The 27109-nt window shown below is 37.6% G+C and overlaps 2 protein-coding genes across 8 annotated transcripts in view; both read right to left on the minus strand.

The window, feature by feature from the left end:
• kif1b (kinesin family member 1B) overlaps positions 1 to 1364 on the minus strand; it is a 76531-nt gene extending 75167 nt beyond the window's left edge. For 5 of the 6 annotated variants that reach the window (XM_081386728.1, XM_081386726.1, XM_081386725.1 and 2 more), the window contains exon 1: positions 1080 to 1357. The gene's annotated coding sequence lies outside the window, so the exon portion shown is untranslated. Of the gene's footprint in view, positions 1 to 1079 lie in introns of all 6 variants that reach the window. The other variant, XM_081386729.1, reaches the window with a different exon arrangement.
• Positions 1365 to 2968: 1604 nt separating this feature from the next.
• On the minus strand, positions 2969 to 26545 carry ube4b (ubiquitination factor E4B, UFD2 homolog). 2 transcript variants are annotated; one of them, XM_081386901.1, is made up of 29 exons: positions 26200 to 26482; positions 24420 to 24639; positions 20757 to 20892; positions 20279 to 20366; positions 19536 to 19680; positions 19223 to 19448; positions 18667 to 19062; positions 17886 to 17990; positions 16168 to 16309; positions 14872 to 14972; positions 14257 to 14371; positions 12768 to 12851; positions 12529 to 12585; positions 12328 to 12444; positions 12117 to 12215; positions 11039 to 11152; positions 10741 to 10939; positions 10507 to 10645; positions 9133 to 9232; positions 7477 to 7604; positions 7289 to 7387; positions 6958 to 7193; positions 6753 to 6879; positions 6349 to 6493; positions 5972 to 6106; positions 4544 to 4735; positions 4279 to 4453; positions 3368 to 3514; positions 2969 to 3230 (listed from the first exon to the last, which is right to left on the minus strand). In XM_081386901.1, exons 1-29 carry the CDS (start codon positions 26221 to 26223, stop codon positions 3169 to 3171), a joined length of 4053 nt encoding a protein of 1350 aa, XP_081243027.1. In that variant the 5' UTR covers positions 26224 to 26482; the 3' UTR covers positions 2969 to 3168. The 2 variants fall into 2 exon arrangements, with proteins under 2 accessions (XP_081243027.1, XP_081243028.1); XM_081386902.1 differs by lacking the exons at positions 17886 to 17990; positions 18667 to 19062 and having other exon boundaries at positions 26200 to 26545.
• Positions 26546 to 27109: the final 564 nt, after the last annotated feature.

A 27109-nucleotide genomic window follows, 5' to 3' on the forward strand; every position in this document is an offset into this window, starting at 1 on the left:
ATTACGACGAATCTGACAATGCAGCAATTATTTTTGAAGTTCAAATCTCTTGAGTGTGACTGAAAAAATGAACAGTCCGCTGTTCAAGCACATGACACCAAAAAGAGGATGTTTTCATCCTTGCCCTTGTAGTCATCCACTGAATTAAAGGCATACGCCCATGAAAATCAATCTGCCGGAGAAAACACAAGTGTGTCTAACAGTTACATTAGGGACGAATATTGAGACAAACAAATTCTCTTTCGATCCACTCTTATAGAATTATGTGGTACTAAAACAACACATTAAAAACGTTTATCGTTCAAGGATACACCGACTTCACTCAGTGATTAATAACGGAGACTGGATATTGATGGGCGACTCGCAACAACATATATGGCGATGGCATAACGTTAGTTGCACTAAGTCAGAATGATCCACCACAGATATACATTTGATCAAACCGTTAAATTATTCTAAAAAGCACTAAATCAAGTATGACACTGTAACATTATGAATTGGCTTCCTTGAGGATCGCACGGTAACGTTACTATATCCGATTTGAGAACAAATCGTTCTTTTGATTCGGATCCTTGCTGGGAACCGGTTCCCCAGCCGGAATGAACTGCTGTCACGAATACAATAGGTCCGAGAGGTTCTGGAGTCAACAACTCACGGACTGACTTATTCAACGGAGAAACGTTTTTTTCACCACCTAATCCGCGATGCTGATAACCGACGATTGAGGTGACAGTTCGAGCATTTGGAGAGAAACAATGATACGGATCACTGAATCAGTTTTGAGCCGGTACTGTTCGAAAGAACCGATTCGTGGAAATGTGCCGAACTTCCCATCACTATGAACTCGGTGACTTTCTTTGCATAACCCTCAGATGGGTTTGTCATTTGAACATTTATTTTCATGTATAAATCTAAATAAATAGTAAGAGTATAATACCACTTTAAGTTGCGCTAAAGCAATCAACTGCAACAAAAAAAGCAAAACATTCATTCGCATTCCTAAACGCAACTCGGGCAATGTATACTCAAACACAAATGTATAAGTATTACAATCATCTCAGAGAAAAGACGAGACTTACCGCTTTATATCCACACGTAGAGACGACTAGAACACCATAGAAATCCTGCACGGTGCCAATTCTCCAATGACGTCTACAACCAGCAGCAAAAATCAAAAAAGACTGACGGTTAAGTTCTTAATAGCTCCTTTATTGTTATATACACCCATTATAGCTCCGTTTCATTCTCCAGCACCGCGCAAGATGATGTTTTTATTAGGCTGATGCTGGTGTCGTTGGACCGTTCCTCTAGCAGGCTTAGGATATGGATGAATGCCTTGATTTACTGAAATGATTACGTCAACTGCCGTGTCAACATCGTGAATGACAGACCGTCTGGCCAATAAGAACCAAGTATTGTGTGAGCAATGCGTCGTGTAGCCAATGAGAACGCTGGAAAAACTAAGGTGGGCTGGGCAGCTGTGACGCAATACTGCAGGGTCGCTTACGATCCGCTGTGGCGTGGCATCATACTACACAAAAGTGAAGGGCGCCGCCTAGCAGAAACACGGATAAAACAGGGATAGCTATACATTAGAAATTAAGAGTTTAGAATCCTAAATTGCTCCCCTATTATGTGATGGAACCAATGTTCTTCCAAAAAATAATAACACCCATTATTTTTCTAAAATAGTCATGAGACTTGAATCATCTCAAAACAACACATAAAGGTGAGCAATTAATCAAAATTGAAGCTGCTTCCTCATACCACACTTAAAATGCTTTCTCCCACTGATTGACAATCATGTATTTTGTTATTTTATAATGTGGCCAGACTAAATTGTGCCCAGGGTTATTCCTGTTAACTAAAACTAAAAAACACATTTTTCTACTTGAAATAAATATTAACTGAAATAAAATTTAAAAACTTAAACTTTCAGTTAGTTTTCTTTATTTCAAGCAACAAAATTTTAGTTTTCAGCATTTCTCATTTAGTTAAATTTGATGTACTAAAAGAACTAAGCTAAAAATTCAACAAAAAAGTACTAGCACTTTAATACTGAAGATCAAAAACTATAACAGTATCTCAGTTATACTAAATCAACAGCCAGTGTCATCCATGAAACAATTTAATATTGAATAACTTAATTTCAAATGTTTTGTAAAAAAAGAAGAAGAAAAAAGTGGATGATGAATTTAAGAGGACAAGTAAAAAAAAGTGCAATGGCTATCATTGTGTGTGCATTACCATTTATTACAGTTCAAAAGAATTTTGTAACAAAGGAAGCAAATTCCTGTACAGATAAACCCTTTTAAGTCACTGGAAAAACTCTTTAATTTATGCTGAAATCCAACAACTGGGGTTAACATTAATAACAAGAGATGATGACCCTTTATGATCCAAAACAAATGTTGTTGAACAGAACAAAACAAAAAAACATGATATACTGGCATTTTTATGATGATCATGCTACAACACAGCTTCACATTCTCTTATTTGATCCAGGGTTTCAGCTCTGCTTCAGCTTTTATTCAAATTGTTGTACACATGAGATTTGTGTGCAAACCAACAAAATTCAAATACAGAGTCAGTCACCATCTGATGCTTAATCAATTTACACCAACATCTATTGTATTTTCTACAAGACAGTCTAGAGCTTGTTAATTTATTTAAAATATGCCGTACTTCTCCAACCATATCAAATAAACGGCAGGTTAGGGACCAAACTGTAAACTGTACGTCTACAGCCAATGTTTACTGAGTGTAAAAATGGAAATACTGGTGTTACTTGACAACATTCTTCCAAATATCTCACAAACATGAACCCTCGTTTACTGTCAGAACCATTAAAATGTCTTATATATCCATAAGAATATATATAAGAATGTCTTTATATATCCGGTTTTGAGTGAGAATGTGTGCCCTTTCAGCTTGGTATGTATGCAGACATACAAATTCAAAATCAAAATGTTTCAAAAGTCTAAACTTTATTATGTTTCAATTTAGAATCATGAGCCTTTCAGACAGTGGCTCCATAAAGCGGATAAAGGGAGGCAAAAACAATTTGGGTATTGTCATCTTTTTTTTTTTTTCTGTTTCTCTTCAGTTTACTTCCAGCGTGATTAAAAACATTTAAACTGAGGGGCAAGCTTGGCTCACTGAGAAAACTCAAAAGCGACCAGTCTGCTTCTCTCTCATCCAGGCCTGGATACGCTCCTTCAGCTCTGGGACTGTGGAGAGAGGGGGAAAATACAGAGTCAGCATTATAAAGTCTAACAAATAAAAAAAGTCAAGCCAAAGAGTGCATTTGGCAGATGCACTCTGGGCTGAAAGAAGCAATCTTTGAAAAGCGGTGTGTGGTTAATACCTGGTTCCAGCATGCTCTCTGTGAGAGGCTGTCTGTTAAAGGGGTCGGTGGGAGAGTTCAGGAGGTGTCGCAGAATGATGGATCGGTCCATGATGTTGCCAGAGGGAAGTTGAACGGGATCAGTCATAAGAGTGTCCATCAGCGGGTCTGTTCAGGTAGGAGCACACTGTTATTTACTAACTCCAATCGACTAGTAAATCTGTTGCTATTCAAATGTTTGGGGTCAGTAGATTTTTTAAAAAAAATTAAGAAATTAATAATTTTATTACGCAAGGATTCATTGCAATTGATCAAGAGTGACAGTAAATACATTTATAATGTTTCAATTAAATGAAAAACTTTCTATTCATCAAAGAAGTATGAAAAAAGTATCCTGGTTTCCACAAAAAAAGGCAGCACAACCATTTTCAACATTGATAATAAAAAGAAAACGTAACACTTTACTATAAGGTTCATTAGTTAACTACATTAGTTAGCATGAACTAATAATGAATTGCACTTATTCAGCATTTATTATGTTAATTAGTTCATGCACTGTGAACTAACATGAACAGCTGTATTTTAACAAATACAGTAACAAATATATTGCTCATGGTTATTTCATGTTAGTTAATACATTAACTAATGAACCTTATTGTAAAGTGTTACCAAAGAAACACTATTAAATCAGAATGATTTCTGAAGGATCATGTGACAATGAGGACTGGAGTAATGATGCTGAAAAGTTGCATTTCAAAACATTTAAATAGAAAATATAATGTAATATTTCATAATATTACCGTTTTACTGTATTTTGATCAAATAAATGCAGTCTTGGTGAGCCTAAGATACTTCTTACAACTGACCCCAAACTTTTAAACAGTAGTGAATGATTCAAAGTATGACGTAGCTAAAGACTTGATGACCCTCACCTTTAAACTCATCTGGGGCGTCGCTGTAATCCATCTCAGACTGAGAATTGCGAGCTACTATCTCCTCCACCTTCTCCAACAGAAGTTTGAATTTCTCAATAGCAATGGTGGATTTTATGCCCGCCTTTCTCATTTTGGAAATGACCTCCTCAAAGAGCTCCCTGCTGTATGACCGCTGAAAATGAGCACAAAAGTAAACACATTTGAGTTATACACTATTTGTCTTGCAATACAGTTAAAAGAATTTTGGTGATTAAGTACAGACCTGGTCATCTGCAATGGCTTTAGCAAATCGAGCACAGTCCAGCTGCAGGTAGATATCAGTGAGCTGATCCAAGAGCTTCTTTGGCTCAAAACCGTATTTCTCTGGGTTTTCCACTTTGAGGTCTCGACATTTAGGTCCACATAGCTGCTGCAGGTTATAATTCAACATGGCAGCCAGACGAGGACCCAGTTCCTGTTCAATACAATATAATACACATCAGCCATCCCAACAAGAAATGTTACCATTTTTGTGCATTGTAAACAGAACCTATGATGCAGTATTTATTTATTAGTGTCATTAGAAGTGCCCTTTCTCAAATCTCCTGAATAAACTCAATGTTCTGACCCTGGCAGCAGCTCAATTTTCCCTGAAGACTATAAATACCTGCAGAGAGCAGAGCGCAGGAGATTCATTTACAGGCAAGCAGCAGATTACAATCCTCACGCTTTTTCCTAACAAGCAAACCTAAATAGATTTTGTTATGCTCTACTTCACCACTTTTTAGGAGCTTCCTAATGCATATCTGTTTGTTGTCTGCTAAAATTCCCTCAAGACACGTTTCTTCAACTGTCCTGCTTAGATGCGTTTATTAAACTGCTTCTACTCATTTAATAAGCTCTTTAGCTGTTCGTATGCTTCTGTTCAAAAGTTTGAGGTAAGAAATATTTTTATTTTCCTGAAAGAAATGAATACTTTTATTCAACAAAGACACATTAAATTGATCAAAAGGTGAAATTAAAAGACATTTAAAATGTTACAAAGATTTCAATTTGAAATAATTACTGTTTTAAACTAAAAATGTATCAAAATTTCCATAAAAATATAAAGCAGCACAACTGTTTTGGTCACCGTGATTTTGCCATGACAGACATGTTTCTGGGTCAATTTTGTAGATCCTGCAACAACATTCCTGTCCGAAAATTAAGTCCTACCCATAAGTTATCACTAAATTCAGAAGGAAATGATGGGTAAATAATACTGATGTAGAAGCACCTAACCCTGGTTGTAAGCCTAAACGACATAAACTGTAAAATTGTCCCTCAAATCTGATTGGTTGATTGGAATGTTGTTCCAGGATCAACAAAGATGTTGATGAACTTGGTGAAATCACGTTCACCCAAATTGTTTTCCACATTGATAATAAGAAGAAATCTTTAAGTACAAAATCAGCATATTAGAATGTTTTCTGAGGAATCATGTGACACTGAAGACTTGAGTAATGATGCTGAAAATTCAGCTTTGACGTCACAGGAATAAACTGCATTCTAAAATTTAAATGGTAATAATATTATATAGAGATCAAATAAATATACAAATTGATCAAATAAATGCAACCATGAAGAGCATAAAAATCGTACCGACCCCAAACATTTGAATGTTTAGTGTATATGCCATGATAATAATGTCACAGAGTGTTTCTTTACTTACAGGCCTGAGGAAGGGCTTTTGGACCTGTTTGGTGAGGATATGGAACATATCCACAGTCTCTGTGGCTAAAGCCAGGTAGGATCGTGATACTCTCTCATCCTGAGTCAGCTGGGACTGACGGCTCTGCTGCTGCTCCTGAGGATCAGAACATTTCACATTAAATTAGACCTGATTGGAACTGGAGAATAAAACATGTTAATGAAAGTAGAAACACTTCAGAACATCCATTCACTTGAAAAACTCATTCCTCATCCTTTTATCCTTAAAGCTAATGTTTGTTTTTTTCCGTGACACAATAGTGCATTATATCCATTACACATAATGCATTCAAAAGGGTGGGTAACTGAATTATTGGTCAAGTTGTGAAATGTGCTGACCCTGGGCAGCTGGTCCCATTGCTCTTTATTCTTCATCTCCTCCTGAATCTCATGGATGCGTTTCAAAGACTCCAAACTCTCGTCCAGCAGAAAAGTTGTATCGTTAATTAGCATGTTGATGTAGCGTACAAACTGTTTACCAGAGCTGTAGAATGAATGAGAGAGGGAAAATGTATAAAATATAAATATTTAACAAAAATAATTGTAATGCAACAAATTTGACAAATAATAATTACATAAATAATTTGATATAGATGGATAGATCCTTTACACTATTTTTTATTTTTATTTTACAAAATATTAACTCATTTTTAAAATTAAATATCAAATTTCTTAATCAGCCTGGATGATATATCAGTTTATTACCATTTCAAATTTCACTCAAAACTAAACATTGAACTCACTTGAACTCCTCCAGGAAGGTGCCTTGGTGGTTAATGTTTTGCCACAGGCTTTTGAATATGGTGCTGATGTGGTAACGGATGGTGAACTTGTCATAGAACTCGCTTGTGGCTCCAGTGTGTTCCACATCTGGGGAGAAACAATCAATTAGCATAAAATCAAAATGCTCAGAATAGACCTGAAGACGAATTTCAGACACCCTTTCACCTGTGTAGAACTTCATGAGGGCGGGCACAAGCTGATTGACAGACAGTGGGTGGCTCTCCATCATCTCAAAGAAACGCTGAGTGCGCGGCTGCACCGCTGGGTTGGTAACGAACAGCACCTCCACCAGTTTGGCAATCAAGTATGGGTTCTTTATGTAATTCTGACTGCAAAGGAAGACCACCAGGAAGGTCACAATGTCTTCAGTGCACGGCTCATAGAGAACCTGTGGAAAGTACCTGAGAAACAAAGGGGGGAAAAGTTAAATTTCACTAACTAAATTTGGCATTCTAATACTACGATGTGCACATTGAAGCACTCTCATAAGACTTACTGCACAATAAAAAGCAAGAACTCAGCCACATCTTCAATGTAAAACTCTGGCAGTGCTGCAAAGTTTTTGGGGATATCTGGGTTCAGAGGCAGGGTTACGCTGTAAGGTTATAAAAGACAACAACGAGAAGATCAGAACACAACATCTCGACTAAAACTTTGATGAAAGAATGTAAGCGGTGAACTGACTGTGGGTAGGCAGGCTCCACCATACGCAAGATGAGCTGGATGACCATACTGAAGAACTGAAGACATCTGCGCAGCAGGTTCTCGTCCAGCAGCCCTGCGTCTGCGCAGGCTTTAGAGCGCACCAGTTTCTGTCAACAAAGACAATGAGACAACCGATTCAAACATTTACGCTCCAAACGATTTACTTACTACTCTAATACATATTTGTAAACAAAGTACATATTTCAAGTCTGTACAAGTTATATTAAGTATTCGTAGTTTAACTTGCTTGTTTCCTTTTAGAACATGCCAAAATTTGCTAAATGGAAATGTTTGAATTCTGAGAATGTAACAGTAAATGCACTCTACTGTTCAAAATTGAGGTTTTAAAGATTGTTTTAATGTTTTTGAACACCAAGGCTGCATTTATTTGATCAAAAATGCAGTAAAACAGCAATATTGTGAAATATGATGATAACTTAAGATAAATTGTCTATTTTAAAATGTTATTCATTCCTGTGTTGGCAAAGCTGAATTTTCAGCAGTCATTACTCCAGTCTTTTAGCCTGGGTTTCCTCATGCTGCCTTGCACACAGCGCAATTTTATTCACGCTGCTAGGCAGCCTGAACACCATGGACCAGATTTTCCCCTCAAAAAGTGAACCAATCACAGAACGGGGAGGGAGCAGCAAGACGATGACGACGTCTATGCGACACACCGAAGCAGTTTGTTAATATCTATGGATCCAACATGGCAGCAGACACGAAGTTACCTTTCGATGCAGCCTTAGATAGTGTTCTAAGTAGTTTAGAACGCAAGTTTATTTCGTCTTCTTCCTCGTCGGATTTCTGTCGCTCTACATACGTCATCTGGTATAATTGAAACGATTGGCTATGAGCTACGTACAGGCGTATTTGATAGACAATCGTAGCGCCCAATAAACGGTTTTGGGCATTCGTAAACCACGCCTCAAATACGAGAAAATGAACATGTGGTTCCCAGAGCACGTCTCAATGAGACGAGGTCTGACGTTAGCCAGGCTACCAGTCTTCAGTGTCACATGATCCTTCAGAAATCATTCTAATATGCTGATTTGGTGTTTACGAAACATTGCTTATTATTATCAATGTTAAAAAGTACTGCTTTAAATTTTTGTGGAAACAGTGAGCATTTTTTTCCAGGATTCTTTGATGAATAGAAAGTTCAAAAGAATGTTTTCATTTACTTGAAAAAGAGACGTTTTGTAACAATAGAAAAGTCTTTACTGTCACTTTTGATCAGTTCAATGTGACCTTGCTGAAGACAGGTATTAATTTCTTTGGGGGGAAAACTTACTGACCCAAAACTTTTGAAAGGTAGAGTAAGTAAATGTTTTATTATAACATTATTTATCCTGTTCATAATACGGCACAGGACAGAGATCTTACTAATAAGCAATAATGGAATCGTAAATTATTTTCATCATCAATTATAATCCGTTTAATCAATTAGCTGTTGATGCCCTAACCTTATTAATACATATCTACAAAAGCTTTCTCAAGAAGGGTTTTCCACTGGAAATCAGAGATTGTGCACTTTCTGCACCAATAAATTTATGACCTTTTGCTCCCAAGCATTTAAAAAAACTATTTTATAAATGTATTTTTTTTTTTGTTAATAAAGACAACAGCACACACCTTCAGTTGTGTTTTACATCTCTTCAGCATCTCCCGATGACGACTAGCCAACGGGGAATCCTTCCACTGGTTCTCACTGTTCTTCAGCTCTTCCACAGTTCTTTAAAACACACACACACACACACATATTCAGCCTTGTGTAAATTACCTTGTCTGACAGCTTAAATAAAAAAAGAAAAACTCCACAGAGAGTATTATTGGCCATCTAAGTGTTGTACCTGCTGCTGACAGCAGGGGTCACCGTGGTTCTGATCTGCCAGGCATCATGAGGCCAAAACACACTGTGAGCAGCCTACTCCAGAGCTTTATATCTAAAACGTGAAGGACTTGAAACACTGCCACTGCTGCAGCACTAGCACAGGAGCTGATATTTTTGACATTGTGGGCATAAGATGACTTTAGATCTGCTCTACAATAGGACTGCAAGAAAACACCTTCTGCAAGAGGCATTGGGACAGGACAGGATTAGCCCGTCTCATCAGAGAGAGATTAAGGGCTTTTTCACAATGTATGACACAAAGAGTCACATACATGGCAGGCTATCTGACATAAACAATGAGGAATGCAACATGTTCCACTTAGAGAATCACCTTACTCACATCAATCATTTAGATTAAAACTTAGAGGCCATAATATGCCCTTTAACAAAGTCTTGGTTTTATTTTATTTTTATCTACTAGAATAGGTTTTAATGCTTCAATGTTAAGCAATGTTCATGCATACGCTGTTGCAGCACTTCTCTTCCCATTTTGTCAGTAACTCCGTTTAGTCGCTGTCCTTTTTAAGCCCCTCCTTCCGAAAAGCACAGTGAGCTCTGATTGGTCAGCTGAACCAGTGTGTTGGGTCTGGTCAACCGCTTCAAGCACGTTTCAGAAATGTTACAATAACCACGAGTTTTGACACTACTAGCGGAAACTCAACCAGGCCTTACCCAATTTTTTGCATATGCCTTGGACGTAAATTATTTAAATGAGGAATATTATTACATGTACGTTCCTTGAAGAAAACTCAAGACTACAGATGGCGTCGTTTCAGGGAGTTCAGAAATAGTGCGCACTGCTATAGAGATTAAGTCCCTTTGGAGTAGACTGTGCTTTGTAACTTTGCAACATTACACACTTGAAAATGAAAAAAAAAGCACTAATTAGACCAAAGTGATGCAATATAACAAAACTTGTGGTCTCTTGGCCGCGAAGTTTATGAGGCTGAGGCCCATTCGTCCTTTTATAATTAAGAGCTCATAAATACCCATTCCGCAGCCGTGATGTGCCCTTCACGTACCCTTTTGCACTAGTGCGCATTTCACAGTGGACTATTACCCTAAAAGATTTTAGTAACAAATAGTTTGTTTTTAGGACTGAATGTGCAAAGCACCTGTTCAGATCCCTGATGGCCCTCAGTCTCCGTATGTAGCGCCGGCAGCACGGGAGGATGGACAGATGATGTGCGTGTAGCGTTAAGAAGAAGCACTCTGTAGGGAACTTGGGCTCTGAAAACTTGGATGGGTCTTCATCTGTGGAGGAATTGGAGGAACGGTAAATGAGTTGTCTGAATTCAAAATGAGCGTCTAAAGTGATTTGTCAGTTCCAGAACAGAGCCCACACTCACGCAGCTCGGCGAGCCAGCTCTTCAGGTCCTCCATCGTGGCATTGAGCCGGGTCTCTTCACGGCCGAGGTTCAGCCGACACTTGGGGTGGAAGATGTAGAGAGAATCCACAGTGTCCAGCTTGATCTTCATACTGAGCTGCTGCAGCACCCACAGGAAGTTCATCATGAAGCCGTCTGTGGACACCAGTTTGTCATCGGTCTAAAGAAAGAAAGGGGGAGAAAATCATCATATAAAGTGGTATTAATGTGTTAAAGATGAATGTGTTGTTTTGAAAGAAAGACATTTGAGCAGACATACCTGCATCTGAGCCTTTTTCACATTACGATTCACCAGAGCTGCCATGTAGCTCAAAGCCGCTTCCCTTGTCTCTCCATTCAATAAGATGTTGTGCAGGATTTTAAACAGATCTCCCTGGAAAACCAACATCAGCGCACAGAATTACAAAAATATATTTTTTCTTCACTAAATATCATTTCAACAGCACATTTGAACATTTCATCTGGACATCAAATTTAAGAAGTGTACTACATCAGAAGTTTAAAATAAATGATAATAGTGCATTTATGTTCGATGTGCATTAATGTTGAATGTTCAAATGTTTTATGTCAACATAATATTATTATTTGGAGGGAATAATTACTGAACAATTTAATATTAAATTACAAATTATTCCATGAATTAGATACATGACTCACCACTCAATGAGTGGATTTTTCAAAGATTATTTGATTTAGAATTTTACCTTCATCAACACTTATATAATCAAATTATGTTTGTTTTATACTTATATTTTTCATTCCTGTTCTGTTTTGAACACCGTTAAATTGCTGTGGAAAGAAAGGAACTAAAATACATGTTTATAGCGTTTATAATGTTTGTAAATGTTTTGTTTTATTTACCGGTATTTTACTTTATTTGCTGAAAGAAATAAGTTGCAATTTAGACAACAATGCAACTTTTCTAGGGTTTCTTTTCTTTCAACAATCCAATTTTTAACCTGGTGCAAATTATTGTCTGGAGAAAACAGTATGTAATATTGTAATGGAAATATTCAAAACGAATTCTAAATATTTCATTATAAATTCTGTGAAAATCTAATGTCAGCTGGGGAAAGTTTCCTCGGAGCGGGCTTCTTGCTCCAGATATGAGGGTCATGTTACCCCATGCTAAATTATTATCTAACAATTACAACTTAACAATAAATGCACATTCTTAATCTCACCTCATTCATATGAAATTATACTTTTTATAATCATATAAGAAAGACCAAAAACTGAAGCTTCCACTTTCACCTCTGCTCTATAAAAAGACTATCTCCCCAATATTATAGCAGCTCATTAAAAATCCATGAGTATGTGATATGATGGTCATTCACCCTGGCAGACTCCAGATAATGCTGCAGTGACTGGCTGACCACACGGGTGTTCTCTACAGTGATGGCAGGGCCAGAGAAGAACTTGTCTCCCACTTTAGTCTAAAGAACAGCAAAACGGACATAAAAATAAACAACTTTCCTCCCATCATTATTCATCAATGCTGCACATTGTATTCTTTTTCGTTTTAAATAACTGAGTGAAACGACTTACGTCATCCTCAGCAAACACAGAAAGACTGAAGAACGCTCCGAGGAAGGATAGTCTTTGAATTTCTCTTCCTGTCCCAGGACTGAGAGGGTCAGGACACCACAATGGCAGAGAGGTGATCTAAAAATACACACAGACAGACAATATTAAGAGTGAACTGCATAACCTGACTGACTTGGGTTCATAAGCTCCTACTAAACCTACCAAATTGCATATAGGGTGAGTCTTCCCGAACTTGATTTCACAGAGCTCAGCCAAAGCCTGTAAAACAATATAATATCATAATAACGTCATAGACAAGAAACACAGATTCAGCAGAGCAGTTTACTGTGTGAAGAGATATCAAACTGTTAATATATAAATCAAGGGAGCTTGTTTGGCCCTCATATGCCTGATAATACAGTCTTATTAGGCTTTTAAAAGAACAACAAGTACTCTCTTACCATCAGAGGAAACTTGAAGTTGTCACTGTCAAAAGAACACTCTTTTACAGCTAAAGCAAGCCCTTGAAGAATGGGAACAAAGATCTGAAAGAACAACAACACTGATCATTCAAGACAAAAGTGCCATATCTTTTCTTTGAGCTAAATTGACTTCCTAGCCATTTAAGAAAAACTTTCAACCAGATGAAAACAAGGTGATTTTTAGTCAATGCATGAAGTCAGCTCCCCTCAAGATCAGGTGCCCTTGCAGAGCAACCACAGGTATGGTTCCTCATTTGACAAGCACACAGAATTCATTTTGAAAAGTATACACTACTTTTTTCTTTTAATGTTTTTGAAAGAAGTCTCTTATGCTTACCAAGGCTGCATTAATTTGACCAAAAATACAGTACTATTTACAATAAAAAAAACTGTGTATTGTGAAATAATATCACAATTTCAAATAAGCGTTTTCTATTTTTATATATTTTAAAATGTGATTTATTCCTGTGATGTCAAAGCTGAATTTTTAGCAGTCTTAAAGCAACACTAAAGAACTTTTCCTCTTCGGTCGCCCTACAAGTTGGAAGCGGAATTGTCCATTACCGCTCTCGTAAATAATTTAGCAGCCTACTGTCGCACGCACGCTCGCTGTTTATCCAGCACTGGCTTTGGAATGAATGATGTCCACAGACAAGGTAGAGTGTGTTGCATATTTTATGAAAATTGCGACATCAGAAACGGAAAAAAAAAATATGACTATTGTAACGCTTGCCGTAAAGCAAGTCAAATTTGTAGTTTCTTATATCTCATTCGAACTACAGAAACGCTACCCGATCTGGCAAACTTGCATAGTGCGGTTATAGCAGATATAGGGCTGCAAAGCAAATCCAGAAGTGCCTTTCACTTGATGAACCACTGAAACGATTTTGGAAACATTATTTTAAGGTAAAAAAAAAGTTCTTTAGTCTTGCTTTAAGTGATCCTTTGGAAATCAATCTAATAAGCTGATTTAGTGCTCGTGAAACATTTATTTTTCAAAAGAACAGCATTTATTTAAAAAAAAAAAAATCTTTTTTTATTTTTGTATAATAAATGTCTTGTCTTTACTGTCACTTTTGTCAAATGTAATGAATCCTAGCTGCATTAAAAAAGAAAATTGTTAAAATAAATTCTTACTGGCCCCAAACTTTTGAACAGTAGTGAGACAATATTCTATCATTCAAAAACGAAAACGTGCATTTTCATTACCGTAATTAAAATAAATGCAAGTTGGTTTGATGTTTTTTAATCTAATGCAGTGAAGTGTGCACACAGGAATCACTAAACCTAATGTGAATTAATAATTATTTTAATACTTAGCTGTTTTCACTAAAAACAAACAGATGAAACATTTGAAAATATGTTTAATATCACTAAGAGTTTGCCATCAATAATAAAGGCCTCTTAAGCTTCAAAAGTAAAATGATGCAGCATGCGGCCTGTCTCCATAATCTGCTGCAACACCCACCTGTTTGAACACCTCCTCCTCCTGGTGAGTCATGCGCACCAACTCCTGGATGAAGCCGTACGGAAGGTTCCGGCACAGCATGTAGGGAACCAGCAGGGAGGGCTGTAGAGGGGCCCTATTTGAGAGCAAAGAGATGGGAGGAGACGGCAATCATTTATTCTTGTGTGAATTAAAACTGCCAGACCACATCATGCAACAAACTCATTTTCACACTTGGTTTAAACTGGAACTTAATTCTGCTCTCCTACTCCCCAGGTCTCTTTTCACACTGTATGTTTGCTTCATCAGCATTGTAATAGCAGCAGTTGACATTTACTACAGTAGTTAAACAATGAATTTGGAGGAGAAAGCACCAGAAATCAGTCTTACTTCCAAAGGTTAACACATACAAAACGAAACCGTGCATAGACAGGAAGCAATTAAAAACGTTTTATGAGACAAATTATGTCATTGGTAGAGGTTCACGCCACGGTTCAAGTCCATGACACTTTTTTTTTTTTTTAAAGAGGTGAGCTACAACACACTGAATTCCAAAGGTCAAATCCACACCAACAGCTCTAGTGTGAAAACACCTTCAAGAAACAGAGTGCATTGAAAAAGGCTGCTGTTACTGACCTGGGCTGTGTCAGGGCACCTTGAAGCACAAGTGCAGCATGGGAAATGCACTGGGAACGAATGTTGCTAAGCAGCTGACTGACAGCTGGTTGGCTGCAGATCTGAAACAGAAGAGCAACACTGTGTCTACACAGGAAATGACCCATTATGTGTTTGTGATGCAACGATGTGAGTCTGTCGCTGCTGCACATCATGTCAGAATGTTCGCTAGTAGAAACTGATCACCTGAGCTTGCTATAAAATTATTCTTATTTTGTTACAAAACTGCAAATATATATGATTAGAAATAATAAAAAAAAAAAATAGTGGGGTGAAACAATATATAGTGTCATAATATATCGCAAGACAAAAATGCAACAATATGTATCCTGGATAGTGACAATGTATTTCACGCAAAATGTGAGAAGAAATTCTAGTTTTCAGAGTTTTAATGTCAGTACTACATTGAAAAACAATGTTGAATATAATGTATAATGACGCAATGGGGGAATATTTGTGTAAAAAGTGGTCTACATTATTTTAAATATATCAGGTTGTTTTTTCAGCTTCAGAATCATGAATATTTTTATTCTGGTGTCACCATTGTCCTGTACATTGGGTTATCAGCACCAAGTCCAAGCCTATTCATTAACACCCACAATGTAATATCAAATTTACACTTTAATCAACAGTTTAATCAGCCTTTTATCATATGTCTTGGAGGATCGCAGTAATATCGTATTGTGAGTTCTATATAGTGATATGTATCGAATCGTGACACGAGGGTATCGTTACACCCCTAAAAATTAGACACCTCACTCAAGCACGTTTTGATATAAAAGTCTTAAATAAAATTCAAATATCTGTCAGTACATTTAATTTCAGACAGACGGATAGTGAGACGGATAGAAGCTGAAACAGGTGGTTTGTGAAGCAAAGTGCTGCAACGCTTTTACTGTAGACAGTTAAATTGATTAAAATAGGAGCAAATTACTTTTGACACGCATGTCTAGTGTAGACAGGATGATACAACGACAGAACACAATATGAAAGACTCACGCCAAAGAGGGAATTACCCAAGGCTTGACAAGACATGTTTTGTCTTTCGCTTTCACATTTTCAACACCTCCACCTCTCCTCTGACCTAATGACAAATGTGTTCTGATGAGGCGCTAAATGCTGGCGTATTTCCTTGTAACTCTTGTTATACCAGAAAATAATTCTGATGTCTGATGCCTGTGTTTTGATGCGACACCTGGGAACTGAATTCAGAAATAATGCTGTAAAAATGTGTGCATAACGTTTATCAGCAGCTACCTTTGGGGCCTTCCTCTCTTCCATTCCCACACTGTCAAAACGCTCGATGAGGTAGTTGAGCATCTCCGTCTCTTTACAGGACTCTATGGTAAAGCGGTCACTACCTGAGTCACTAGTCATTCCCCCTCCGGATGCACCCAGGCTAGAGAGAGAGAAAGAGAACGTTATGAGAAATAAACACTCCCTTCAATAAAAGAGCTGTAGATGAACCTTCTGGGAAAAACCCAAACTGAGTAAATAACCAAAACCACATTGGTTTAGCCACCCAGAGAGATGTCTTTCATAATTAAATGTTTCCCTTTTTCTCTAGCCACCAACCTTTTAAAATGAGTATCTCAGAACAGCTATGACATCAGATATAAATGAAGGTTTATCTCTATTTCAAGCAATGGTTAGAACAAACTTTATCCCACAAAGCAAGCAGTGTATGGTGATCAGAGCCTGATAAATCATATCTTACCCCGTTTTACCCTACAATTCAATTTTTTTTTTTTTAATAAATGATCAATACATTTATTCAGCAATGACACCTTAAATTGATCAAAAGTGATAGTAAAGACGTTCACATTTTGACTAAAGCTTTCAATTTCAAATAAATGCTATTATTTTGAACTTTCTAATTATCAAAGAGTCATGAAAAAATGTATAATTTCCTCAAAAATATTAAGCAGCTGAACTGTTTCCACATTGATAATAATAAGAAATGTTCCTTGAGTACCAAATCAGCATATTAGAATGATTTCTGAAGGATCATGTGACACTGAAGACTGGAGTAACGATGCTGAAAATTACAATACAATTTTTATGTACATTATTTTTGATACAATAAATGATGCCTCAGTGAGAATAAGAAAAAAGAAATTGACCCCAAAATTTTCACCAGTAGTTTATGTACTACATGTACAAAAGTTTCAAACCTATATGTATTTTACATTTACTATAGCTATTTCCCAAAAAAAAAAAAAAACCCTACTTTTCCTTGCTTAAGAGGAAAAAAAGAAAGAAAAAACTGATATTTCAAGGTTTCCCATGAATTTAGAAATGTACAAATATTATGTGGTCACATGCATTTTGAACTACCTACCAATGTGATTTGAGTAATTGGAGCAAAATGTTTTGGACTCAGTTTACACCTATATTTAGCGCTGATCATTTGTCATTGGATCCCTTCAGATGGATGTTAATACCATGTGTAAATGACACTAAAAACGTATGACACGAGATCAACAAAAGCAGGCCTCTGATATCTGTGCTCCCCCCGCAGGTCTTTGGTCATGAGACGGCATGCTTTAGTGAACGCTAGGGTGAGACAACACTCCACAGCAGGCATCTGGGCTCTCATTAGTTCTGTTATACAGTCAGCTAGCATAATCTGAATGCCCGACAATCAGTGCTCCAGCAGCACCGTTATTCAGCACACACGTCCTGTGTGGAAATTTAAAGGTCTTCTGGCATTCTTTAAAGGTCTTCTCACATTGCTGCTGTGAGCTGAATGGGCCTAAAAAATTCTTGTGCAATGGACACAATTTGAGCTGACAGCAAAGAAAAGCGAGAGAAATGCTGATTTTGTCAACCTGATGACATCAATCATCAAATGTTTCAACTCAACTATTTGGTGTCTCTCTTTTTGCCCTTGCAGTGCCAACATTGGGCACAGCGGGCTGTTGTTAGTGGCCAGGCAGCACGCTGAAGCATGCAACACACTTTGGCACTGATACCTGGACCCAAACTGAACCCCTGAAAAATCCTCCTCTTCCTCTGGCTCTTCATCACTGCTGTCCTGAGGCAAGTCGGACGGGGGGAAGAAGAGGAGGGAGAAAGGGCTGGTGCGGCCACAGAGTGTGAATGAAAGCAGACAGATAGACTGTATGAAAACACAAAGTCGATGCAACTTCACATCTAATAGGGTGCCATAATAGCGTGGATATTTACATGCTAATTTTCTCTACTTTTACATGTAGATTACCTGTTAAACAAGTTATAAAGTACATTTTATGAAATGCCTGTAATTTAATAAAACTGTTAAATGGCATTTTTAGCAAGTCTTCAAATCTCGATTTTCGTATTAAACATTAAAATGTGATGCATTTTTTTACTATTCATTTATTTTGACAAACATTTTAATATCTGCCACTTATCTGTTATTGCTCATAAAATGAAAATAATTATCGAATATCGACTTATTGGTGCTTTGGTTACCTGGTGTGTGAAAAAGCAGACAGATGCAACTTCTCATCTAAAAAAAATGTTGTGATGCCTTAATTCACTTATGGCATTTAAAATGATGATTTTACTTTAGTTTTTATTATTAGTTTATTTTAGAAAAATAGTATAACATTTTAATATCTGCCACTTATTGTTATCGCCCATAAATTAAAATAATGATCAGCTTCTTAGTGCTTTGGTTACCTGGTGTGTGAAAAAGTAGTAAATAGGCTAAATCAAAACAAAGACTACAAAGTCAAAGTAACTTCACATCTAACAGGGTGAAAAAGGTACCTAGAGGGCATCCGGGCGGCAAGTGCAGTCCGTCTGGCCACAGTGTTGGGGGAGCCAGGGGGGAAGGGTAAAGGCATGGAGCTTTGGGTGTTATGGTGTCTGGGGGAAGGGCTGGAGGGGATACCTGAAGTTGAAGGGGGCGTAAGTGTTCCAGATGGAGTAGATCTGGGGCTTGGGCTTATGGGGATGGATGAGCTAAGGGAGTAGGGCCTGTATCTCAGGGAGGTGGGCAGAGGGACGGATGGAGAGGGAGAGGGAGACGGAAGGCTGGCAGGAGGGCGAGAGACCGGAGGACTGGGGGGAACTGGGAGGGCGGCTGCAGAAGCCAGTGGGACAGATGGAGCACCCAATCTGGCAGAGCTCAGAGCTAGTGGGTTTGGGCTACAACCGTAAAGACTGAAAACAACAAAGACATGTATGAAAATGAAGGAGGAAACACAGAAAATAGTAGGAAATTTAAAGAGAAATCAAGGATGTGAGACAAAGGGGTGTAGGTGGATATGTAGGGGGGTACATTATTCATTTTAAAAGAGATGTTGCCAGCTATCACACTTGCCTGGAAAGAGAGCTGGCACCAAATGAACCAGCACAGGGCATCATGGGACTGCCGGTCTGGCTGGAGGGTGGGATGAGAGTCAGGTGACGGTCTGGGGATCTGGCAGTGGTAATTGGCTGAGATGTGGCGGTCAAGCTGGCGAATGGGTTACAGTCACGTGAACGGGTGGACATCATGAGAGCTTCCATTAAAATCTGTCCGATCAGGTCTTTGAAGTCAGAGTAAACTAGAAGAAAGCACGAAAATGCAATTCAATTAGGGGAAAAGAAGCAGAACTCTCTGTCTTACACCCTCCGTCAATCTCGGCTCATACCATCCATAGGGTTCTTCTGGAATTCAGCAGCAAGTGAAGGGAGGAAGATGACATCACGGTCCTGGTCCTTCCAGGAAACGCGCAAGATCTTACAGATGAGCTGCAAAGCCTGCTCTTCAGAGACATCAGGATTGGATGAGGAATCCTGCAAGTATTAATTCAGCACAACTTGTTAGTTACAAACACAGCAGATCAGTGGTTCTCAACCTTTTTGACTTGGGGCATTATCCAACACGATATTTGCATATTTCCTGTATTTCCAGAAACTTGAAGTACTGGTATATTAAATTAACCATGATTCATTTTGTGATTCATGAAGTATCAAGAACTGTATCAAAAGTATCAAGAACTGAAAAGTTTGTCCTCTAGTTGGTATCATATCAGTTGTCATACAATATTACAGAATTTTAAATTAAATGGTAACAGCCAATATTGGATATTTAATTATATTTTACTCACAATTTGCTGTCAACTATCGTTGAATTGAAGTACATTTTAAAAAACACCAATGTCAATGTAACTTTTAGCAAATCTCAAAATGAGATAAATATCCATAATGAGAAAATATAGATTTGTCCTACTGTACATTAAAATGTTGTGATGACTTAATTCACTTATGGCATTTAAAATTATTATTTTAGTTAACTATTAATTTATTTAGACGAAATAGTTTAACATTTTAATATCTGCCCCTTATCAGTTATTGGCCATTACATGATAGTAAGTAATGGCTTACTGGTTACCTTTTCAGCCAGGTTCCTTTTCTCTCTGCGATCACTGTCTTCCACCTCCATATTCTCAATTCCTGAGTCCACATCTACTTGGGACATGCTGAAGACCACAAAGATTAAATCTAGCTCAAGTAGCAGTTCAAATCCTCAAATGCCAAACAATATAACTTAAGCACTGCATGTAACAAAATGGAAGACACATAAACTATACAACTAATGATATCAAAAGGGTTTACTTAATGGGTAAATTTCCAGCTGTATGTATTCATCTTTATATGCACTTGAGGGATTATGTGGCTGAAGTACAAAAGAGAAACAGAGCATTTGAAATCCAAAAGTAGAGAGATTCTGCAGTTTGAAAAGGTCTCGGAAATTCAGCGAGTGAAATACAATACTTCATCTCCAGTACAATCTCTGTTTGAGCTCTTACGTCATGCTCCATCTTTGATTAGGAGTTCAGAGAGGACAAAGGTTCAAGACTGTCTCTCACCTCTTCTCGCAGGAGGTTGTGTCAATGTCCATGCTCTGAGAGCGGGACAGGGATTGGGACTGTGTCTCCAGGCTGTTAGATGGAGAGCTGGAGAGAGAGCTGACGCCTTCGCTGCTCTGGCTGCGGTAAGCAACCCCTATAGTAATGGAGAGCACAAAAGGAAGCACTGTGTTTGAGTACAAACCTGCTGATTGTGTCATGGAAAAAAAATGTGCTAAGCTGCAATCAAGCTCAAAAACTTTCTAAAACTTTCATGGCTGGAAAACAAACCGCATAGTTGAAGTTCAACCAAGAAGCATTATCTTGAACAGTCAAATTTCATACAATGAAAATGGCTCTCTACAAATCACTAGGCCTATATCTTCCATGCTTTTGAAACACTGTTTTGGACCTCTTTTACCCAGAAAACAAGTATAGAGTCAGAGAACAAAGACAATAACTATATTTGCAATTCTTGAAGCATATACCAGTGCAGCACAGTGTATCAATGTACATTTTAAAACAATGGACCAATTAAATGAATCTGGGGGTGTGGTTAGGATCTCAAGAGTATTATGTGAGTAAACATGGGATCAGATTTGCAATTTTTTGGTGAATTTTCACTGGCAAAATCCAGTCCTCATATCCCCCTGAGACGAGAGATTTCTGTATTGTGTCTGGAAAAAAACCTCAGATGACGCAAAAATCGCCATTTTGCGCCATCGGAGCCTTTTATGGCCAGAGGCTAGAGACTACAGCCAGTAGTAGGAGCTCGTTCCACATGTTTTCAACCCGCCCATAGGGGGTGGGATCTCGGCCTCTTTTCAGTTTCGAGTCAACTAGTCGCCTAGTTGTATCATTTCTTCCGATACTGCCCTCTGCAACCGGTAGGCGTGGCTTGGGATGGCCTTGTAGGGAAGCGAAGCAAGTGCATTCTGGGAGTTGTTGTCTTTCATCCACATGAGCCAAAAATAAATTTTCTGGCTTTTCTCAGTCTAGAAGGCACCAACTTCTAAAATAATGTCACATTTCTACTACATAAATGACCCAATTTACATGCACATTCATCTTTCCAGCGGTGAAATATCCCTTTAAAAATGCTATTATTACAATGGAATCATTAATGTTGGTTAATTTTGAATGCTGGACATGGTCAGAAATATAATATTTACAAAACACCAAATAAGCAAAGGCAGAAATAATAACCAAAAACAAATTAAAATGGAGTCTGTACATCAACCGATTTGGTGTGAATTAAGTGCTGCAGTCATTTAATATTTGGGGTTAGAGGTAAACGACAAACCTAACCAGAATGTTTCAAGTATATTAATGGAGCAGCAGATGCAATGGACCTGGTTTCTGTCTTATGATTGATTACATCTCTATGCTGTACATTCCAAAAAGAAGCTACAACAGAGAGCCGGCTTGTGCTAGAACAGCTTTTCATGCAACTCTGAATAACGTGGACACAAGACAGCTGTTTCCAATGACAACACACACCAGCACAAAACACATTCACTTTCCTATTTCTGTCCAGCGAGGCTTCATGTTAATTAAACATGGAAACATAAAGGCTTTAGCTGAAATACATTTTAACTGAACAGTAGATCAATGAACAGTGAAAAAACACAATCACGTTTTGATCTGCGGTGTGATGCAAACAAAAATGGTAAAATGAGAAACACATTAGCATAATCCAATACCTATACAGCTCAATTTGCATGTGACATTGACGTTTTCTGTCTAAATACAGAAATAAAACCCAGACTGAATTTACAGAAGTCTGTGTTAACAGCGTAGACAGTAAGGGTGCGTTCACACTTGTAGTTTGGTTCTCTTGGTTCTTTTAGTCCGGACCAAAAAAGAAAATTATACATTTAGTCCTCAATCGCTTAGCGTTCACGCTGTCATTTTTAACACCAAACCTAAAGATATTTAAAAAACAGCTTTTATGATAAATATTTTGCAAGGGAACTTGTCGAACATCCAAAACAATGACATGTGCTGGGCTAAATGCACTCGCTGTATGTGCATACATATGATGGAACTGACAACTTGCGAAGATCTTATAAAATATGTAAGGGAGTTAAAACCACGTCTGGAATCCCTCAGTCACACACAAATGAAGATCTGCTGTGGTTCTGATGCCTGTACCAAACTGTGATGAGCAACATTCATGACTATGGCGAGAAAAAACAGGTATGCTTGAGCATTCTGTCCTTTATAGGGTTACATCTGACATCATGTCCTGTTTTCTACATGGTTACATGGTCCGTGTTGCTTTCATATTTCAGTATAACCGCAACTGGAAGCAGACTGAGACCCATCTTTTCAGCGGTCTCGGTCCTCTTGTTTGGTGCGCACCAGGGTTCGAATGGCAGCGTTCACACTTATTCAAATTAACCGCACTAACAGAGAAATCGCACCAGAGTTTGTTTTAATCTAACCAAACCTGCCAGGTGTGAACACACCCTAACAGACCAAAGGTCCTAACCACTGGTAACATGGTATGCTGCTGACACTTAAAAAAAAATAGTTCATGGCACCATGAGAACTAAAAGCCACCATCAGCCTTGCCTGATGTGCCCTCAGTTAAACCCTGGCCAAGGCTGTGCCCACCTCCATGACTGTGCAATTTCTCCACAGCAAGACACAGTAGGCAGAAATCACTGACCTTGATATTATCAACAGTGATCAAAAAAATCTTTTAAAAAAGGCCATTGATTAAATCACTAGTGTACGAACAAATAATGCTATATAACTTGAGCATTAAAGCTTAATCCACACAGGATTACAAATAGGCCACTTAGATCCTCTATACTATTACATTGGTCATTTTAGCATCAACATTTTACACTAAAGCAAGATCACAGTCTCAGTCAAATTTAAGTACAATGAATCTGCACAGGGGCTTCAGATACAACTCATATATGTCAGCTAAAGCACTGTGTCCATAAAACACCCAAAATGTACCATTAATAATATTGAGAAGAATGAGATTAGATGCTGCAGAGCTCAAACCTAGTTTTGTGGATAATTCTGTATAAAATTGCATTTATTGATCCATTTATTGTCAGATGCACCACAAAATCATAATTTATGCCTTGAAAATTCCTCTTAACTGAAAAGCTGTATCTGAAAGTAAACAATCTGCTTTGCCTTTTTTAAATGAAAATAATGGAAATATAGCAAGTCTGTAAACGTTTTGGTTCCCTCAAATATACACTACTATTCAAAAGTTTGGTGTCTGTTTTTTAAAGAAGTCTTGTATGCTCACCAAGGTTGCGTTTATTTATATTTTCAAATCTAATTTATTAATCTGATTTCAAAGCTGAATTTTCAGCATCATTACTGCAGTCTTCAGTGTCACATGATTCTTAAGAAATTGCTCTAATATGCTGATTTGGGGCTCAAGATATATTTACTATTAATATTATCAATGTTGAAAACAGTTGTGCTGCTTAATATTTTTCGTGAAAACAATAATACTAGAATAGAAAGTTTAAAAGAACACCATGTATGAAAAATATTCTGTAACATTATAAAAATCTTTACTGTCACTTTTGATCAATATGTAATGCAACCTTGCTGAATAAGTTTTAGTTTCTTTAAAAAATAATTACTATTTTGAATGGATCTTTATCCACAGTCCTCTTCGAATGATAAAGTCACCATAGCACTTACCAGAGGCCCCCATAGGAGAAGTGGCAGGGGTGACCATTTGGGCATTTAAGCCGAGAGAGTGAGATGGAGCTGGTGGGACAGGCTGTGATGAAGCCCCAGATGGCCCTGGCAAGGGTCCTGGAGGAGTCTCTCTCTGTGGGGATGTCAAGGGGGTGCTCAGGGGGGTGCTGGGCTGTGATGTCGGTCCTCCGGCTAATCGAGCCAGCCGCCTTCTACGGATCTAAACAAGACAGAGTAATTACAATTTAATGTAATTACAGATCAATAATGAGCACAAGTTTGAAATCTGACCTCGACTGCTTTTAGTTGGTAAACAACACAAGGGCATATCTTTAAAAGCAAAGAGGGAATTTCGATATCTTACACACATGCTTTTGAGGCATACAGCAGTATGTTTTTAACGTGCTAATGCATCGCTAGTATTTTCAGCAGTGAAGAATCATCACTACACAGTGGAGTGAGTCATACGAGCTGGAGAAGGCAAACTGAAGGCCTCGGCAATGGCAAAGACATATACATAACTGAATGAATCAAGACTGAAAAAAGGTAAGACCCAGCCAAAGATGATGCATCTCAGTTCACACACATACTGCTTTCGCAAATTACATTGAATTGTCTACCATTTCATATTTATGTGAGCTAAAATACAGAATAAATGCAATTATTAATCAATACAGCAACTTATTTTGAAAATGAATGGTAAATGGTTGACATCTATTTTAATATGAATTTAACAATTATTATTTAAGCTAACTCCAAACTACTCCCAGCATGACCAGTTCAAAAGTGCCTAAAACCCTTGAAAACCAGTCTGACCTGACTGGGAGACCAGCAAACCTGCTTGCAGGTCATAGCTGGGCAGAGTTTGGTCTTAATTTACAGCACAACAAAACACAAAGCACTGACTGAAATGCACACCAGTGTCATACAGAAACAAGAACCAAAGCAAAATAGCAATATCCAAACCCTCAATATCCAAAACAAAGAGCTCTATTGGTTAAAATGCACTTAAAATACCAAATTATCCTAAAATACTAGGTTTTTCTTTAAGTTAAACCAAAGGTTTTATGCTTCAATAGTTTCCCCCATCATAAATATACCGACCTGACGCCTGACAATAGCTTGTTGCGCATGATTTCAGTTTCTAAACCAGATACCATTTAACCAAATGCATACCTTTGGCAAAGTTAACCTCTATAATTACATATTTTATCACGACTTTAAATTTAAAAACTTAAATTGATCAAATATCTGGTACAAAATGATTTTATTTCTTCACACGACATTCTTTCAGCCATTTTGGATTCCCAGTGAAGAAAAGCTTCACAAAAGAAATCTTAACTTGTCAACTGGTTATAAGCTCCCCAGCGACTAAAAACGATAAGGATGATATTTTAATTGTCAAATTAAAAAATAAGAAGAAAAAAGCAGATTGTCTAAGCTTGTGTCAGATCTAGTTTATTACATTTATCACCAGCTAGCGAGCTGACTGGAAATAACCTTATTCTCGTTTAATTCCACGTCTATACCGGCACTTAAGTGGCTAGAAATTACGATTTAACATCTAGCCTTATATTTCTGTGCGAAATACGTTTGATCTGGATATACTGAGCTGTTGATTAGCCTGTATCCTGTTAGCTTATCCCATCATTACTGCGATTGAAAAGGTGACAATGACAAGTCAATAAGCCTTTAATAAAACACAAAAACATAACAGTCTTGACATCACATGAGCAGTTTCGACTGGAATTACATTAAACTGTGTGAAAAATAACCTTACCTCTTCAGGACTGAGCTGCTCCATTGCCTTTCTTTTAATTTTCACCTTAATTATGTTGCTAGCCAGTCAGCTAGCTTCCTTATAAACACCAAAAGTGCATAGTCTGAACCATAAAACAAATATCAATAAGCTGTGATTGTCTTATTCAGATCTTTATATTAAAAATTCAAGCGCGCGTGGCTGATTTTTTATGATCGGGAAGCGTTATCTTCGGTTTCTTTTAAGAATGAAACAAACACAAAAGTATTATTCGTCAAAACACCGACGCGGCCATTTTGGATCTGGAATCACGTGACGTGAGATCGACACATTCCAGGCTGCGGCAGTTCAGGAAACTGATTTCACTGCTAAGGCGACCTCAGGAGACTGGTTTTCTTCAAAACCAATCTCAAGAGACTTGTTTTCTTCAATATCAAGGCTAATTGGGTTAAATCGATGGAAACGCATATAGTTATTAAATATATTAAAATGATTAATCATGACAGCTTCTATTCACATTTGAACAAATAATAACTAAATAAATATATATAGCCTATTGCATCATTTGAATTTACGAGATGTAGCCTAATTATTATTCTCTACATAAATTTATCTGTTTCTTTACAAACTTACAAAGTTTTTCATCATTCTGATTAGTTTGTTGACTGATCATCCCCAAGATGAGACGCCATAAAACAGACAGATTACAAATCTGAATTGTGTACACAAAGTGCCTTTTATAATCAGTTTAAAGCATTACTAAATAATAATATTTTCCGTTGATTGAATTGATGAGGATTATTATTATTAGTTGTTGTTGATTGCAATTTTTCATGATAGAGACATTACAACCTATAGTGGAAAATAACACACAAAGTATATTATAACTTGTTTCAATTTTTATTGCACAATAAGTGACTTTCAGGTAACA

This window comes from Scardinius erythrophthalmus, assembly GCF_964197995.2.
Source record: "Scardinius erythrophthalmus genome assembly, chromosome: 15".
Lineage (NCBI taxonomy): Eukaryota > Metazoa > Chordata > Actinopteri > Cypriniformes > Leuciscidae > Scardinius > Scardinius erythrophthalmus.